Here is a 17581-nt window from a genome sequence, read left to right as displayed (position 1 = left end):
TAATCAACTTTGGACTCGGTTGTCGTCCACACCATATCCATGGGACCTCAAAAATCCCAAAGAGTACGTAGTGTCTTTGAAAGTACATGCTTCATGTGACACGTTTTTTCATCGAGCAGACATAAAATATCGTTAAATGTGTTTCTAAATAAATGTCGGTAGTTTTACATGTGAATTCTAGTTCATATGTAAACCACAATGCTTTTAATTTTATGTAAACATGTCTAACTTCCGGACTGGCTCTATGCGTTTAGCTTGACGCTACTACGCAGTAGGTACACAGTGAAGCGTGGCCGCAGCTCCTCCCCCCCGACCCGAATGAAGACAAGCTAGTCAGTCCTCCGCTACTGCTAACTGAACTGCGGAACTACAGCAGCGAGACAGTCCGTTGCTCATCATTCGTAGATTGGAGTTGAGGTGTAGGCCTTGCGTATCGATCATTTTGTGAAGAGTTTATCGACTGTAGCTTAGATAGCTAACAATGCGCGCAGTCAGAAGTTGCTAGTTAAGTTAATGCTAGGCAGTTGCGTCGTTTGACAGCTAACGCTAACTAAGTTAGCTAGTCTCATTGGTATTCGACGTCAGTTTCAAAACAAAGCCCGCAAAACCGAAAAACTGAACCGCACCTGTCATTTTCAGAAAAGATTGTTATCAGACAAGCTAGTCCGCTTCAAGTCAGTCACTCAACCTGAGATTAATTACGCTATCCAGCTGTTGTTTTTTGCACCCAGTTAATGCTAAATTAACAGTATTTCGCCGACGTTACGGTTAAGTTACAGAAGCAGGTTTGGCAGTGACGCGTTAGGACAGATAACTAATCCAGGACTAAGTATTTAGCTACGCGGTTCTGTTGATAACATCAGACTGAAAGTTGGAATTAAATGTCCGAAAAGAGTTCATCGTCCGGGTCGGATGAGGATGTGGACCCAGAATCTGGGCAGCCTCTGGAGTTCGGTGGGATTCTAAGCAAGGTAAGTTTAGGTGAAAGTGTTGCAGTGATTTTTGTCACAAAAAATAACGTCCAATTTATGCGTTTTATAGCCCTGCTGCTATTCTGAAAGTCTGGTAAACATTAGTCTTGTGATTGATCATGAGCTGCGTCAATTGAAGTAATTCCGGTTTAGACATCAACTTAGCGTCTTTTGACTGCATGGAATAGCTAACTGCATACTGAGTTTGTGTTTACAGTGGACAAATTACATTCATGGATGGCAGGACCGATGGGTTGTGTTGAAAAACAATACCCTGAGTTACTACAAGTCGGAGGATGAACGAGAGTACGGCTGCAGGGGCTCCCTGTGCCTCAGCAAGGCTGTCATCACAGTAAGTATCTACTTTAGTATGAGGTAGGGACATCACTCTTCTGCTAATGCACAAATTTTAATCCGACTGAGCCTTCCACCTGTTCAACATATCACTGAGTATGGGTTCATAATACAGGGCTGTGAGGGACCTAATTTTTTCCCATGTGTGTTCTTGGATGTAAGCGGCTTCTTCAGTAGACCTCATTGTTTTTATCATATTTTCTATCCAATCCATGTAGAACAAGGTAAATATTAACATGTAATGATGCTGTGATTAAGATTACTGCAATGCTGAGACCTGTATTTTAGCAAGGCAATCTTGCTTTATCATTAAAGCATCTCCTTATACCTCTCACTTTAGGATGATTATTAGTCCACTGGACATTGGTGTTTTTTTACAGTTCTAAATGTAAGCTTTCACCACATGCAGTAGAGACAGGACCTGCATTTTTCCTATTCCGGCCAATTCCAGTTAGTGAGATAAGCTGAAATCCCACACCCTGGTTAAATATTCACTGCTCTCTCTGAGCATACCGTCACCAAGTACAGAGGCCAAACAAATGGTTTTACTGTGATTTGTGCAATTTAGTGCAATAGGATTATGTGATTTAAAACTGCTACAGGAAAGGTTACAGTGAGTTTCCTCTGGTGAAAGCCCATATTTGTGTCCATTTCCTATGTTTGTGCAGACCTGAATGGAGCACCACACGTCATTTAGAGTCTTGTGTAAGTGTGTTATAGTAGCCTAATAAAGATTGTACACAGTTTTATTACATATATTGACTAATAATTGGAGTAGTATGACCTGCACAGCCACTTCTTACTGCTTTTCTTCTCCTTATATCTTAGGCCAGCTCAGTCCAAGGAGCTGGTGGTATGAGGACTCAGGAATGTAGAAACAAGCCTCTGCTTCTTTTCTCATCTAACATCAGTCTGCTACACACTGTATAGCTGCAGACACAAGCCAGACTGTCCTCATACGGAAGCACAATGTGCAGAAAATGTAATGGTCTAAAAAAATAAATCCTATTCTAAGCTACGGTCTAATAGCACAAACTATCTGTTCCAGTCTTGTAAGCGTTTTTGCGTTTTTCTTTGAGTTTGTTTTTATACAGAGCAGTTTGCATAGGGATAGTTTATATTTATTGCATTCAGTATTTTTATGTACATTTAAACATTTATGCATATACATGTTGAAGGATAAAGATACATTTCTGTCTTAGTGTTTTCTAACACTATCACTGTTTGACTGATAACCTCCTCTTTCCTAACACTGAAGAATCTACAGTCCGAAGCACAGCAAAAAAGCCAATGCAGCATGGATGTACAGCAGTGCTTACGCAAGGGGAAAGATTGCATTCCAATCAGAAAGTCAGAGTTATAAACGTGATTGTAAAGCTTTATGGTCCGTGCCTGATACAGCACAGTAAGATCAACTGGATTTATCTGACCACTAATCACCATGGCTCGATGCACTTGAGGTTACCATTACACGCCTCCTTTATAGTGAATTTTTGAAATTGGAGGGCAGGGGCAGCTTTGGTTCTAAAGTCGTTTAATAGAAAGCATTAAAGGATTACAGAAATTTCTGTATGCATTGTAAATAAGCAACTTGTTAAACCAGTGTGTAAAGTGCATAAAGTTATGCAGGCTAGTTGACACTTAATTGTTGAGACTTGTTGTGTATTTTGCTCTTGTCAGTGGCAGCAAATAAGCCAGCACATGAGCATCATTCAACAAATCTAATTAAACTTGGGGCAACATACGGTTATGTCAGCTGATAGAGAAGCTGTATTCTTGGATGCTACTGAAGAGGGAAACAAGTAGATTCAAGTTCAACTGTGTCTTATTTTTTTATTGTGAACTCTGGCAAAGCAGATCTTTTCTCAGCTGAGTGCAGTGTTCAAATTCCAATCTCAGAGGAAACGAGGAAATTCTTTTTTAACACGTGTTTGGGTGCCTTAGGCAGTCAGTGGTTTTAGCTGGGTGGGGTGCATTGTAGACTGAGGAAGTGTAATAGTTAAAAGGTTTGCCCACAGAGTAGATAGAAAGGTTATTTTGACCCAGGTTCAGGCAACTGGAACAGCATTGCTACTGCAGCAGCAGACATAAGACAGCAGTTTCTAATTAAAATTCCTGTTTATTGTGTGGCATATGCTTTTCAGTGACTGATTAATTCCATGTGTGTGCAAATGTGTCATTGCTAGTCAGTGTTTCATTATTAGAGAGCAGGACTTGGTTCCTATATTTCCGCTATTTCATGGACCAAAGGAATAATGTTTCATGGATTTATGTTTTAGTAGTCAAATACAGATATTTGATTTTGGTAATTTTCTGTCATTGCTCATGGACTCTGCTTGGTGACTATTCATAAGCCCTCCCTTCTCTCTGTGTGCAGCCTCATGAGTTTGACGAGTGCCGTTTTGACATCAGCGTGAATGACAGTGTTTGGTACCTCAGAGCTGAGGATCCTGAGCACAGACTCCAGTGGATTGAGTCCATAGAACTGCACAAGGTGAGTGGTCTTCTCTTTGCTTGTCATACAGACTTTTTGGATTCCAGTTTTTTTTATGCTCATTAAGTAAGGAATAGGCTATGTTATCCTGACAGACTAATACATTTGGTGTGCCTAAGTCCAGGCATTGTTTTGTTTCTCAGAACAGAATTAATGCTATAAAAATATTTACTACATTTTTGTGATGTCAAATCTCCCCCTGAAAACGTAGTTTTCCTCCCTTATTCACATTGTTTCCAAAATTCAGGTTGAGTTTTGGGATCCTTTTTTTCTTAAAACAAGACAAGGAGTTATCTGTTTTCTTGTGAGTTGGGTGTGGCAGGGTGAGGATCAGGGCACACACACACAGAGCCCTTCACCCTGGGAATGTAAGGAATCTGAGGAGTGAAGTGTTGAGGTCAGGGTATCCCCTGTCATCAGATAGTAGGCAGCTGCTTACTCTGCGAGGACATCTAGTTAATGATGTATGCCTTCTTAACATAAAGCGTTTAAAAGCACATTGTGGTCAGATGGTCAAAGTTTCTATTTATGTTACATGTATACAGGTGGTGTCTTTACCATGTCGAGCCCTTCATTCAGGAGTTGATTAGGCTGAGGTCATGCTTTATGGGTTCCTGAAAACACTTTTACAAATAGAGCCGTGTAATAGCTTAGAAGTATCAGTCGATCCGATGAGGTTAACTTAATAACAAACACGGTGAGTCATTATCAAGACAAAGGTTGAAGTTTTGTACAACAACACAGTTATAAAGTTTTGGTTTAAAACTGCATTACATACCTTGTTGTTTAGTTTACATTAATCAGTGAGAACTATTAAACTAGTTAGTCACAAATGTGCTTGTATCTTGTTTTTACTGATTTGCTGATAAATTGTGTTAAAACAATGCACCGTTGTGAATGCTGTGAATTAGCCCTGCATCTTTGTTATGGTGGTGCCTTTGGATCGTTTTGTTAATGCTGTGGGGTGTTTTTAGTGTTAGTGTGAGTGACTGCAGGTCTCTAGTTCATTAACAGCAGTGTGAGAGTATTTTGGGGTTATGGCTGGACTGTGACTTACAGTAACCTTGGTATACTTGATGCAGCACCACCTGCAGCATGACTGTAAGGTACTATGTGTTTATACTGCTCCCAAATGGACAAGGCATGAAATGTTTACCTCTTACATTACCTAGAATAACCTAAATATGTGTACTTTTTCTTCTGCATATGTGAAATATCTCACTTGTAATTTCCATTTTTCAATCTCAGATCTCAAAACTGGTAAACAGTAAAACACATTTTTACTGTTATTCTGACATTAAATTATAATTGGCAGTACGACTATTTCTTTTAAATTGTTGTTGAGCACTTATTTTTGTGCCAGTTTTATATTGTCATGTTTAGCTTATGCCAGATTAACAACAGTATTTAACAGGTGTAAATGTGCTATGAGTAGAATAAGTGATTAATGTAGTTATTGCCTTTTAATGCACCTTTAAAACATTACAAACAAATTTGCATGACGTATATTAAACAGTAAGGTTGTTCATGGAAAAATAGATTTTGTGCAAGGCCATTTGTGTCTCCATGTGTGGGTGTGTTTGTGTTGGCGGTGGGAAAAGTCATGCTAAATGTAGGGACACTAAGTGCAGCTCTTGATGAATAATGAATTGCTTTGCTGCAACCACAGAAATAACACACTTAAAACTCTAATACTAAGAAAACTGATCCACTGAGGCAGATGGGTGCTATAGAAGGGAACAGGAACAACACCCTTATTTATTTTAAGCTTTTTCACCGCTTCTTCAGAGTGGTGGTGGGCTTGTTTGTAAAACACTATTGTTTTAGGGGGGATACCCATCAATTTAGAATAAGAATGGATAGAGAGAAACGGTTCCAGACTAGTCTATGAACAAATGTTGTTCCCTGCCTTCCAATCTCTCTTTCTTTCTTTCTCTCTGTCATAATACACAGTAGGCTGCTTCATTCGCCCACCCATTCGCTACTTTACTGGTTTATCACACAAACAGCCCCAGACAGCTCTCATCTCTCTATAATGCATACATGCATGCACCCTTCATTTTTACCTCGCTCTCACTCGTCCATTAAAACACACACAGTCACAGTTGCTTGCTCAGTGATGGATGCTGGACAAAAAGATGGAGAAGATGGAAAGGTTTCACGTATCAGGGTGTGTGGTCCATTGATGTATGTATGCAGCCAGAGTGGAGTGCATGCACTGTACGTGTGTGTCTGTTTGAGCCTGTGTGTGTGCGCCTGCAGAGGGAGGACCCAGCTGAAAGCCGACTCTGCTTCGCTCTGCCGAGGAAATACAAGACTCTTCCTTTCGAGCCTCTTCTGCTTCATGGAGCAGCTAGTTTGCCTCTCCTTTGATTGTTATGGAGCAGATGAATACTTTTTCCTTTGCCTTTCTTATCGCTGCTTTCTTATACTTGATGAGCTAAGCAAAGCTTGTATGGCTTCTCTTCTCCACCTCCTCCTCCCTTTTGTTCCATAGTGAGGTGTGTCCAGGGAAACGGGAATACTGGATTAAACCTTCTAAATTGTCAGAACATTGGGAGTGTTGGGGGAGCACCTGGCGATGTTGGGGCCAGCACAGCGCCAGGACTGCAGCAGTGTCCTGCTCTGCTTTGGCTGTTGGAATGGCCGAATGGTGGGCTTATAGCATGCTGGCATGCTGCTTGCTCACTGTCGCTAACTGAAGTATAGGACAGTAATATAACACGAATGATTACTACATGATACATGTTTCCTTAGCTTAAATTAATATGCTTTTGCATGCAGTTTTGCCACATAAATATTGAACAGTTTATTTAGTAAAAGTCCACTGCATGTTAGCCTGAAAACAATGTTATATTAGATGAATATGCTTATATGCTCGGTGTGTGGAAGTTCTTAGAGGTTGCTATGGTCAGTCTCTGCACTCATCTGATTACATCACAAAACCTTAGGCTCAAGATGGCATTTCATGTTTTGTGTATGTGGGTGATCAGTTTGCATGGTCGTCATGCAGCTGACCACATGCATTTTGGTCATTGCTTCATTGCAGTGTATTTATTTCCTTTGTTGTCTCAAAATAGCAATAATAATCTGAATTTTAGGTATAGATAAATCAATATAGTATTTATATTTTTATAACAAATGCAAAAAGGGCCGAGTTATAGTGCAGCTGAAGATGTTGCCTTTCAGTCCCCCCTCAGACCAGGGCCTTGAGTTGTGTTCCATGTTATTGGATGTAATTAGCAGCTGAAATTCAGTTATTATAATCACATTTTCTTGCTTCTGCACAGTGCTAGTGTATCATGCATCTGTTCATTCAGTACCCTTAGTGTTGTCAGAAATTAACATCGATTCAGATTCTTTGTTTTTAATCTTCTAATGTTGCCATAGCACTTTTTTTACTATTTACTCTACCCTATTTAATTGTCATTCTCAGCTGTTTAAATTGTATGCCTTTTTTAAAAAGGCAGGGAGTAAACAATAATACACTCAGTGTTTTTATTCTAGGATTAAATGGCACACAGGATGACATAGTCTAAATCGGTGTTATATAGTCATCACATTCAAAGATAAAATCCCTGTAGTAAACACTGTAGGTATCAGAACATGCATATTTGTGAAGCCATTATAAGTGGCACACTGCTGCTGAAGCTGAAGCACTTTGCAGAACTCAGTTCAAAGTATCAACAGTCGTCAACATCCATTCGAAATTCAGGGAGAACACCTGGCATTTAGTGCTGTCACTTGCTTTACTGCTTGTGGATGGAAAATGAAAAAATTGTTTTTAGTATTCTGTGTTGTGTTGCAGCAGAGTGACCAGTCAGTCACCACCAGTGTGACCAAAAAAAACCAGTAGCTTTAATTTTTCAGCTGCAGATAAAGTAGTCCATCTTTGCATAACCAAGTACGGTAATACCTTGTTGTAATGTTTGCTTTTGGTTCAGGCTGGTGTTTTATTTTGTAGTATTATTGAATTTAATTAGGTTATAGTGTGTTTAATCCTGAGCGATGCTGTTTATGCTTTGTATGAAAAAAACAACAAATGTCAGCAAATCAAACTCTCCCTGATAGGGATTTTTGTTAATTGATTTATTTATATGACACTAAATCACCGTTGTTCCTCTCAACACCATGTTATGGCTTATTTTTGAGAGTTTTTGATTATTGGCAAGATACAATGTAGGTAAATCTGTGAAACTGGTCATGTTAATTAACAAAAATGTATAAATTTATTGCTAAAATATTTCTGAAACTGAGTGTTAACAGTTTATCCACTACGTGTTTATCAGTCAATGTTCTCTCAGCCTGTCATTCTTTTCTAAGCACTGTTCAATCCATATGTGTGTGCTCTCTCAGGATTGTCACCTGACTCCCTCGTCAGTTTTCTCCCTGTTCTTAAGAAATTCCTCTGCATGCCAATAGGCCAACAGAAATAGTTTAGTCTCTAAACTAAAGTAAATCCCTGAGACATAAAACACCAGCATGTAAGAGTCAAACGTGAAAGAATTTCAAACATTAGTGTTTACACTAGATGAGGGTTAGATATGTGTATGTACAGCAAGCATGAGGTCCTTCTAGTCATGAATTTGCAGCTACATGCAGGATAGTCAAGAATATGCAGCTTTGTTGTAGTTGGCCCCTGCATATAAGCGCAATGTGTGTAATAAAATTAAGTCAATTTGCTGAGCTGGCAGTTGGCGGCATCGCCCAGTCTTAGGCTGACAAATACTGGAGCTTGCACTCTAATGCTCAGTCATAGTCCCATTTGTACAGATCATGTACACTGTGTGTTCCTATAGGTTTATATACTTCAGATAGTTGCAATAAGACCCAGCTCTGTCCACAATTTTTTTTTTATTTTATTACTACTGTTCTGATCCAAACTGTTGTTCAGTGTAAGTCCTGCTCTGGTCCAGGTTAGCATTACTCTGCTAACTGCTCAGCTCCTGTCACTGTTTACTTTTGATGAGCAGCAGACTTGAGTGTGTTTCATGTGCATTTACCGATTGTGTGTTCTGTCCTCTTTTCTTGTCCTCCCACACCCAGGCCGAGTCTGGATATGGTTCAGAAACAAGTCTGAGGCGTCATGGTTCCATGTTGTCTCTTACCTCAGCAGCTAGTGCCTTGTCTTCCACATCCACATCCTCCTTCAAGGTAAAACCCGGTAACCCGTGACTAAATTGAAAATGTGTATTCCTGAACATGGGAGCAAGACATTAAAACAGAATGGCTTTGCTGAAAATATTTATTCATTTGCTGGCGACTTAGAGCATTTTCAAGACTATTGCCACCTTTTTTTATTGTCAGGGATTGATCTCACCAAACAGGTAACAGTTCAGTCTATCAGCTAGAGAAATGGAAATGTGTGACTAATGTAAATGTTGTGCTTATTTCTCTCCTTTAACTGATTTAAATCTTGCCTTTGACAGCATTTTTGCATAATGTTGTTGCTGTTGTTTTCTTCTTTTACTTCTGCTTCACTCTGCTCAGAAGGGGCATAGGTTGCGTGAGAAGCTGGCAGAAATGGAAACCTTCCGGGACATTCTGTGCAGACAAGTGGACACCCTGCAGAAGTACTTTGACTCCTGTGCTGATGCTGTTTCCAAAGATGAATTTCAGAGAGACAGAGGTAATCTGTGGCTTGAACACACCATTATAGGATATTTTGTTAATGGAGGAGTTTGTCATTATGTTACGGGCAAAGGAAAGGTAGAGTGTTTATTGACTTGAGGGTCTTTACCTGAAGAAGAGTACTTTGTGAGGCTCAGCGAGAAAGAGATAAAAATCAATAACTGCTTTGTTTAAGTTCTCTGGACCAGACATCAACTCTGCAACTATGCATTGTGTTTGTGTCCCTTTTACACAGAAATGAGTCATAAAATATTTTCTTTCAATTAAATTGGCACTGCAACAGTATACTGTATATCTGCAACTGCAACTCTATCCCAGAAGAAACGTTTACGTGTCTGTTATGCCTAAAAAGGACACAAAGTTATTCTGTGGAAGTTTACTTCCTCACTATTTCTGTGGAAAGTATCTGCTGTAAGCTTTGTATGTGTTAATATCATATACAAACCAAGCTATAACTTATCTTTTGTTTACCTGCAGTAGAGGATGACGAAGAGGACTTTCCTACACCTACAAGACAAGATGGCGAATATAATCACAACAACAATGGCAGCAAAGAAAAATGTGAGTCTAATCTAGTGACCTAAAATTAATGTTGGTTGCTTGACTTTGTAACAACAGTTTCACTTTAAATTATGTTTGATCAAGTCACGAGGCAGCTGTTAGCTTATGCTTTTATGTGTGTTCTTGTGGCAGTGTTTTCTCCTGCCAGTCCCAAAGGTGTTAACGGAATAGACTTTAAAGGTGAAGCCATCACCTTCAAGGCCACCACAGCAGGTATCCTGTCTACGTTGTCTCACTGCATCGAGCTGATGGTCAAACGAGAGGACAGTTGGCAGAAAAGACTGGACAAGGTACGGCCTATGACTCAATGCAGTTATTGTAATAAATGCCACTAAGTGTTCAGTGCAGTGAAGAATACATGGTTTTCTCAGCATATTTTGTGGGAAATATTCTGGTATCATATTAAAGGGTTATTGTAGCAAGATGCAGTACTTTGCCTTTAAATTGTTTAGCTATCTTAAAAGCAGTAGTAACTATTAGATAACTGCTTTACAGGCAGTTGCTCACATGCCATGTAGAATTAAGGACAGTACAGTCCTTTTCACACATCAGAAGTTTTTCCAGTGTGTCCCATTCGCACGTGCAGCTCGCAGGAGGTGACTGTGTGAGACACTCTGTGGCTGCTTCAGGTGAGGGAGGCGCCTCAGGCTGTTGCTTCCCTCAGCAGTGAAAGGAGTCCTCTGAAATATTTAGTTATTTATTTATTTTTGCATCAGAGCTGTATGTATTTGAATATGAGCAATTTCCACAAAGAAAACAAGAACAATCCAGGCCATAAACATCATTAACACTCACACCAGCTCACTGTGATCTGCTTCTTTCACACAACAGCTGAATTGGGACATTACTTGTACTTACTAGGAAGCCAGCATGTTATAGCCCAGTTGTTGTCGTCTGGTGGGTCTGACTATGAGGAACTGAGTGAACCTGTGGCCACTGGTGTGTATTGCTCAATGTGAGCTTTAACCCTTTTATTATTTGCTCCATCAGTCAATCAGCTCAATCAGTTTTTATAACTATCTTTCAGTCATGACATTCAGAAGGTGGTCTGTGTCTTTAAAGACTGTTTGACACTCCTCTTGCTTACATCCTGATCAGCGCAGCTGATGTTGTCAAACCAGTTTTTTTTTCTGTGTGTGAATGTTGCCCAACCCTAAACTTACAAAAGCTGGGAAGTGTTTTCAGTTAGACACCTTGAGTGAAACTACCTCAAACTTATCTGTGTTTAGTTATGCATGTGACGCTTAGCTGCCTGTGTGGAGTTGGGAAATAGAAATAGTAAAAGGAAATAGGACACGCCTTTGCAATACTTGTACAGAGTGTGAATTACAATGACGGCTCGGACTTCATGGTACAGTGTGTGGAAGCCTTCACTGCAAAAGAAAACTGAGGTGCTGAAATACCAGTCATCATACCAAAGATGGATACCTCTACAGACACACAGCCTCTTCTTTGCAGTAGGTCTCTGTCTGTGTAGTGCTTATACACAGCTGAAAGGATCCCCTCCTGTTTATTTTGTGGTGACTGTTGTATGTCTTTACCTTCCTTTGGTTTCATTGTCTTTGTGTTTGGTTTTGGTCCATGCAATTGTTTTTCTGAGAAGCATTTAACATTACAGTACACTTTGAAAATTTGCTTCACTTCACTTCTATTGCAACAAGGATTAGGTGTGTCCCAAATATAGTTAGGTGGTTTCAGTGTACAGCTACATTAATGGCATTTTTTGGTATTATCAGTTTGTTTTCCTCAGAAAATGAACCACACACTTGAGCTAGTTTGGAAGAAGATAATCATGATACTTTATTCTCCAGTGTTCATATATGCCTTAGAGGCATTATTGCAAAACCTGTTTCAAAATGAACACTGCTGATTGTGATTTCTGTTCAATGAACTGCTTTCTTCATCATTTTAAAACTTTGAACACCTGTAATGTGGTAAACTGAGTCATTATTTATCTACGCTAACCATAATGTACTGCTTATGTGTATGTCCACAGGAGCTGGAGAAGAGGAGGAGGGTCGAAGATGCCTACAAGTGTGCTGTAAATGAACTGAAGAAAAAATCACACTATGGAGGTCCAGACTACGAGGCACGTGGAAATAATTCCTACACAGATTATTAATTCCGAGATAAATGATAGCAAACGCTTTGGTCACAGCTGCGTGCACCAGATTCCTAAAACTGACCCCATTTGCTTGTTGTTGTCTCTTAACAGGAAGGACCTAACAGTCTGATCAATGAAGATGAATTCTTTGACGCAGTGGAGGCTGCACTTGACAGACAAGACAAGATAGAGGAGCAGGTATGATGAGGATACTAAACTCAATATTCTGTACAGTGAGGATGTAGAAAGTGGTTACATCTCCTCTGTTACACAGTGTGAATCTGTTAAACCTTCTCTCTCTTTCCAACCTCCTACTCTGTCTCCCTTAGTGCCAGTCAGAGAAGGCCCGGATACCTCGTCTGACTCCAGTTCCTCCTGTAGACGCCTACTCCACCATCGGTACACACAGATTTGCTAAGAAGGTGTGCAGCACTTTTCTTTATATTCTCTTTAGCTTTTAAGTTGTTTTAAGGCTACAGATTGCTTTTCTTTGCCTCATCCAAAGCTTAGTCAGCTCACAACCAGTGTGACCTGTCTCTAAAGCTCTGCAGCTTCTCTTTACTGGCTCTTCAAAAACATGTCCTTACTGTATGGCCTAGACTTGATCTGTTCACACAGAGAATCATTCTGTATTTCTGAGTGTTTATGGAACATCTTTATATGACATCCTACAAGTTGTGATTGTGTCCTCTGATCAGCTGTGGTGGTGCTTCCTTTAGTTTTTTTTGTTCTTCATTCTTTTTCTCTTTCAATCCTTTCTCTGCTGTACAGCCCCATAGCCATTCTTCTTCCTTGTCCTCCGTTGAGCTTTTCAGCGCTTCTGATGACATTCACAGATTCAGCACTCAGGTATGATATTTAGACAACTGCAGAGCACCTTCAGGGGGATGTAACCACCTACTGCTTTTTCACAACAGTTGCAGAAAGAGCATGAGCAGATAGCGTGAGAATGTCTACTAACCGATCTCTATAGGATTTTAGCTATGAAGATGAAACTGCTGGAGTGAACTGGTCACCACATAAACACATAATGATGATGTGTCTGTCTCCTTTTTGCATATCACTCTACTTCCACAGCACGAGCAAAGCATGAATCCTACTGACACTGTATTTTCGATGCATTGCTGGGATGTTGATGGTGGATCAAATTTCTAATGTTTTTTTGGCTCAGTGGTTTTTGAATTTGCCTAAGGAATTCCTAAATTTTTTAAAATGAACTTGTTTTTTCTTTTTGCCACAGGATGTTAGTAGAACCTCCTGTGGTTAAAAAAAAAACGGCATAGATCCAAATTATGATAGATGCTACAAAGTATTAAACTGGAACATTGCATCTTTAAATACAGTGCATTCTATCAAAGCATGTTCTCACCAACATTAGAAGACTCAAAGATATGATTTTAATCAATACCTGTCTGCCTCTTAGGTGGAGGAGATGGTGCAGAATCATATGACTTATTCCCTTCAGGACGTAGGTGGAGATGCAAACTGGCAGCTGGTAATAGAAGAAGGAGAGATGAAGGTGAGTACAGAGGAGTGAAGCTCATGAATCATTTCCCTTGGTTGCTTGCAGTGAATGTTTAAATCTCATTCACATTTTGAAAAGGTAATGCAGGGATTAGATTAGAACGTAACTTATCTTTAATGCAAGCTGTATATATGTTTATAATGCTCTTCTGTTTTGTCTCACACTTTGTGTAACAACAGGTTTACAGGAGAGAAGTGGAGGAGAACGGCATCGTCCTGGACCCTCTCAAAGCTACACATTCTGTAAAGGGAGTAACGGGGCACGAGGTCTGCCACTACTTCTGGGACACAGCTGTCCGGATGGACTGGGAGAGTACGTTCACTTTTCATGAAAGCATTATCATGTCAACACCATTTGACTGATTGTTCCGATGTTTTAACCTGACTGACCTTTTCGTCCCTCAGCCACTATTGAAAATTTCAACGTTGTGGAAACGCTCTCTGATAATGCCGTCATTGTTTACCAGACACACAAGGTAGACTGCGTTCACGACACTGAGGCACATTTGATCAGTAATTCTGTTTGATTGTTAGGCTGAATGTTTTCTCTTGTTGTGTTTCAGAGGGTGTGGCCTGCCTCTCAGAGAGACGTTCTCTATCTGTCAGCCATCAGGAAGATTCTGGCAACAAATGAAAATGACCCTGACACGTGGCTGGTCTGCAACTTCTCTGTGGACCACGATAACGCTGCTGTAAGATTAACTCTCAATTGCACAATACACCCTTGTGTAATTCAAGTCTCTGTCATTCCTCAGCTGTGTCAAAAGTGATTAGGAAAAAGCATGTTTTTCTATTTACTGCTGTTACAATGATACAGAAATTTGCTTATTTAAGAGATAAGATAATCCTTTATTAATCCCCCACAGGGGAAATTCACATAATTGACATAATGTCACAGTAACATACAGCAAATGTCAGATGACAGGCACTCTGGAGGAATCAAATATGTCCAACTTGCAATGTTGTTGAGGGAATCATTCAACAAACATTCAACCTGCTAGAAAGATGCAGAAGACAAAATAAGGAAAAATGTGCCATTACTTCATGCTAACACTCTAAAAATTGTAGTTTCTCCTTAATCATAACAAGTGCATCTGACAAAAACTTTATTGTACTATATCTTATAAAATTATTTGGGGTGTTTAGTATGAATTTAATGACATAAATGTACTGGGTAACCAAATCCTATAAAACACAATAATTTATTACAGCATATACAACATATAATTGCAAACATCCTCCTGTCTAACAAGGCTTTGTTGTACTGTAATGACTTTGTATGGGTAAATGGAATAAATTATACATTTATGCTCATTCAGCTACAATGAGATTGTCAGTTTTGAGATTTTTTTTTTTATTATTATTTACTCACATTTTTATTTTCCTTCTCAGCCAACAAACCGGTGTGTCCGTGCCAAAATCAGTATTGCCATGATCTGCCAAACGCTGGTCAGCCCACCAGAGGGAGATAAAGAGATAAGCAGAGAAAACATCCTTTGCAAAATCACCTATGTTGCCAATGGTAAGTACCCATCAAGCTTTACTCTCAGGAGAGATTCCTCAGCGTAAAAAAACTTAAGTCGTTACATTTAATATTACTATTCAACCCACCAGAAGCTTAGCTGAGCCTATACTTCAAATTAGTTTGAATGTTTCCTTTAGCTGGCTGTCCCCTTTTGTATGAATGAATGTCACACTCTCAAATAATTCAGTCTTAATTCAGCACAGGCAAAAACAAAGGCCAGACAGTGGCTCTCTTTGAAATGTTAGTGCTGTTTCTCCCCCTCCCCTGACTTCCTATCGATGATTGTGACATAGAGCAGTGCTGCAGGGGGAATCTTGAGCCAGTTTATTGTCAAACTAACCTGACAGGTCGTGCAAGTTCATATACATCTCCTCCTTTGTCACTAGAGGGCACCCTAACCCACTGTTTATGCACTGAATCACTGTTGGGGTAATGCTTCATAGTTTCTGTCAGGATACAGTTTCCTTATATTTTTCTCTCTCGCTGTGTCTGCAGTAAACCCTGGAGGTTGGGCTCCGGCCTCAGTCCTCAGAGCTGTTGCCAAGCGAGAGTATCCCAAGTTCCTGAAACGCTTTACCTCCTACGTGCAGGAAAAAACTGCTGGGAAGCCCATCCTCTTCTGAGCACAAAGAGGTAATCAGGAATACAAACACACATTGTTTTAAGAACAAGAGAAAAAGCTGAACTGAAAACCTTTAAAATCAGATGTCTGTGTTGTTTCAGGCTTGCTGAGGGCCGTGGTTGCCGACTGCAGAGGCTCTTAATTACTACATGACCTAATCACCTGTTAGTCAGAATGTTTTTCAAACTACTACTACATGCAGGACACATATCAGCAGGACATCCCATGGGACACCTGTTTGAATATGAGACCGGTTTTACGGCTTTAATGTGTCAGTAGTTGTCAGCCTAGCCACAATTTAAAGGCTCTACACCTTCTGTTAGTTAATGACTGCATTTGTATGTAAATTCAAGTTTCATAAGTGTTTTTTTGAATTGTTAGCAATTATTTGCCTTTTTTTTTTGTTGGTAAATTTTTTTCTACGTTTGTTCTGATTACATACTTCCTGACTCTTTTCTTTTGGGTTCGCTTTAATACCTAGTACTACAGCTACGTGTTTTGCTGCTGCAAATGTTACTACAATGGGAGAGGAACGCAAACATTTTTAGAGAAAAAGCACTGACGAGGTGTGGTACACTATCCTCCTCTCTTTTGCCTTCTCCTGTCCCTCTTGTGATGACTCTCTTTGCAGTTTGATGGGGGGTCAGAGCCTAAAGCTTTGAAATCTATATTTCTAGATTGTTATAAAGTTGCTTTCAGAGAGCACCATGGACACAATGTATTGTACATAGAAAACAGAAGAGTTTTCAGTTAGTTTACCAATGTGAGAAATGTGAATTGACTGTTGAACGCTTGAATTTGATAATGGCCAAGGAAATATGGAGTGGGAGACTATGAGCGTTTTGCTGAGTAACTTGTTTTAGATATAGATGCCAAGTTGGTGTCCATTGTCAGCATATATTTATCTTTATCCTGATAGATATTTGCAAATGACCAGCCCTAGCATCTGATATAAAGATTCCTCTCTTTCTTGGAGAGATGGATACATTTTTTACACCCCCCAGTTGTTCTGCAGCTTCCTGATAAGGCTAAGACATCTGTCCATTCATGAGTGTCTGGTTTGTAAAGGAGTCCTGCTGCTTTTATGCAGGATAAGATAAGCTGTAAAATGTTGGACAATATCGTTTAGTCTGCTGAGAATACATTTCACACGCCACACTACAGTGCAGTGGCCTCCTGCCCTTTGACTGATAAAACCTACCCCCAGAATGCCTTAGATCCCAGGATGAACCCTAAAGGTCCTGGCTTTCTCTCTACTGTACAGCCACCAGATGTGCATTTATTAACACTTAAAAGCTGGGGGGGTGGCAGGGTCAGCATTTCACATCATCTTACCTCAAGATTTAAATTTACTTTAGTATGTGTTTATTGCCATCAAATGTTTTGGGAGTTTTGCAATCAGTAGATCTGCAAATTTTCAGTCCAAAGGGGTCCGAGGTGAGAAACTTGTAATTACAAGAGCTAGATCTACGAGCTGAAGAATGCATTTAGTGTTTTAATTCTGATATCTTGTCAGTAATCTACACACTTTGTATATTTCTAAGTTGTACATCAGAAGTGTTATTATTTGCACTAAATGTAATGCAATTTGACAATGTTCTGTAAATTAAAATGATTACACAACAGAATTAAGTTGGTGTACTGTTTCAAGTGCACAACATCAGCAAACTGACAGGAAAGTGGACTTACACTCTTCTTACTCACAGTTTGACACCTTGACAATTTGACTTCACCTTCTTCTTGAGGAAGAAGAAGGAGGTCAATGGTTGCCTTTTTGTGATGTCACCTTTACTGC

At 39.7% G+C, this 17581-nt stretch overlaps 1 protein-coding gene across 2 annotated transcripts; it reads left to right on the top strand.

Annotated features, from left to right (window-relative positions):
• Positions 1-319: 319 nt before the first annotated feature.
• Positions 320-17411, top strand: LOC114440709 (collagen type IV alpha-3-binding protein-like). Of its 2 annotated transcripts, XM_028413145.1 has the most exons (18): positions 320-971; positions 1189-1323; positions 3703-3819; positions 8866-8973; positions 9310-9448; positions 9928-10011; positions 10144-10301; positions 12008-12100; positions 12227-12313; positions 12445-12537; positions 12887-12964; positions 13539-13634; positions 13820-13952; positions 14045-14115; positions 14203-14331; positions 15032-15161; positions 15660-15797; positions 15888-17411. In XM_028413145.1, exons 1-17 carry the CDS (start codon positions 882-884, stop codon positions 15785-15787), a joined length of 1869 nt encoding a protein of 622 aa, XP_028268946.1. In that variant the 5' UTR covers positions 320-881; the 3' UTR covers positions 15788-15797; positions 15888-17411. The 2 variants fall into 2 exon arrangements, with proteins under 2 accessions (XP_028268946.1, XP_028268948.1); XM_028413147.1 differs by lacking the exon at positions 12887-12964.
• The last annotated feature ends 170 nt before the right edge of the window (positions 17412-17581 follow it).

This window comes from Parambassis ranga, chromosome 9 (genome assembly GCF_900634625.1).
Source record: "Parambassis ranga chromosome 9, fParRan2.1, whole genome shotgun sequence".
Taxonomy (NCBI): Eukaryota; Metazoa; Chordata; class Actinopteri; family Ambassidae; genus Parambassis; species Parambassis ranga.
The sequence above is the reverse complement of the archived record's forward strand: the minus strand, read 5'-3'. Positions and strand labels throughout refer to the sequence as shown.

Bases quoted from the DNA above. Each gene is read 5' to 3' on its own strand.
- LOC114440709 (XM_028413145.1), top strand. From the start codon at position 882: ATGTCCGAAAAGAGTTCATCGTCCGGGTCGGATGAGGATGTGGACCCA. The intron at 972-1,188 runs GTAAGTTTAGGT...TTGTGTTTACAG, and splicing joins TCGGTGGGATTCTAAGCAAG to TGGACAAATTACATTCATGG. The intron at 14,332-15,031 runs GTAAGATTAACT...TTTCCTTCTCAG, and splicing joins TGGACCACGATAACGCTGCT to CCAACAAACCGGTGTGTCCG.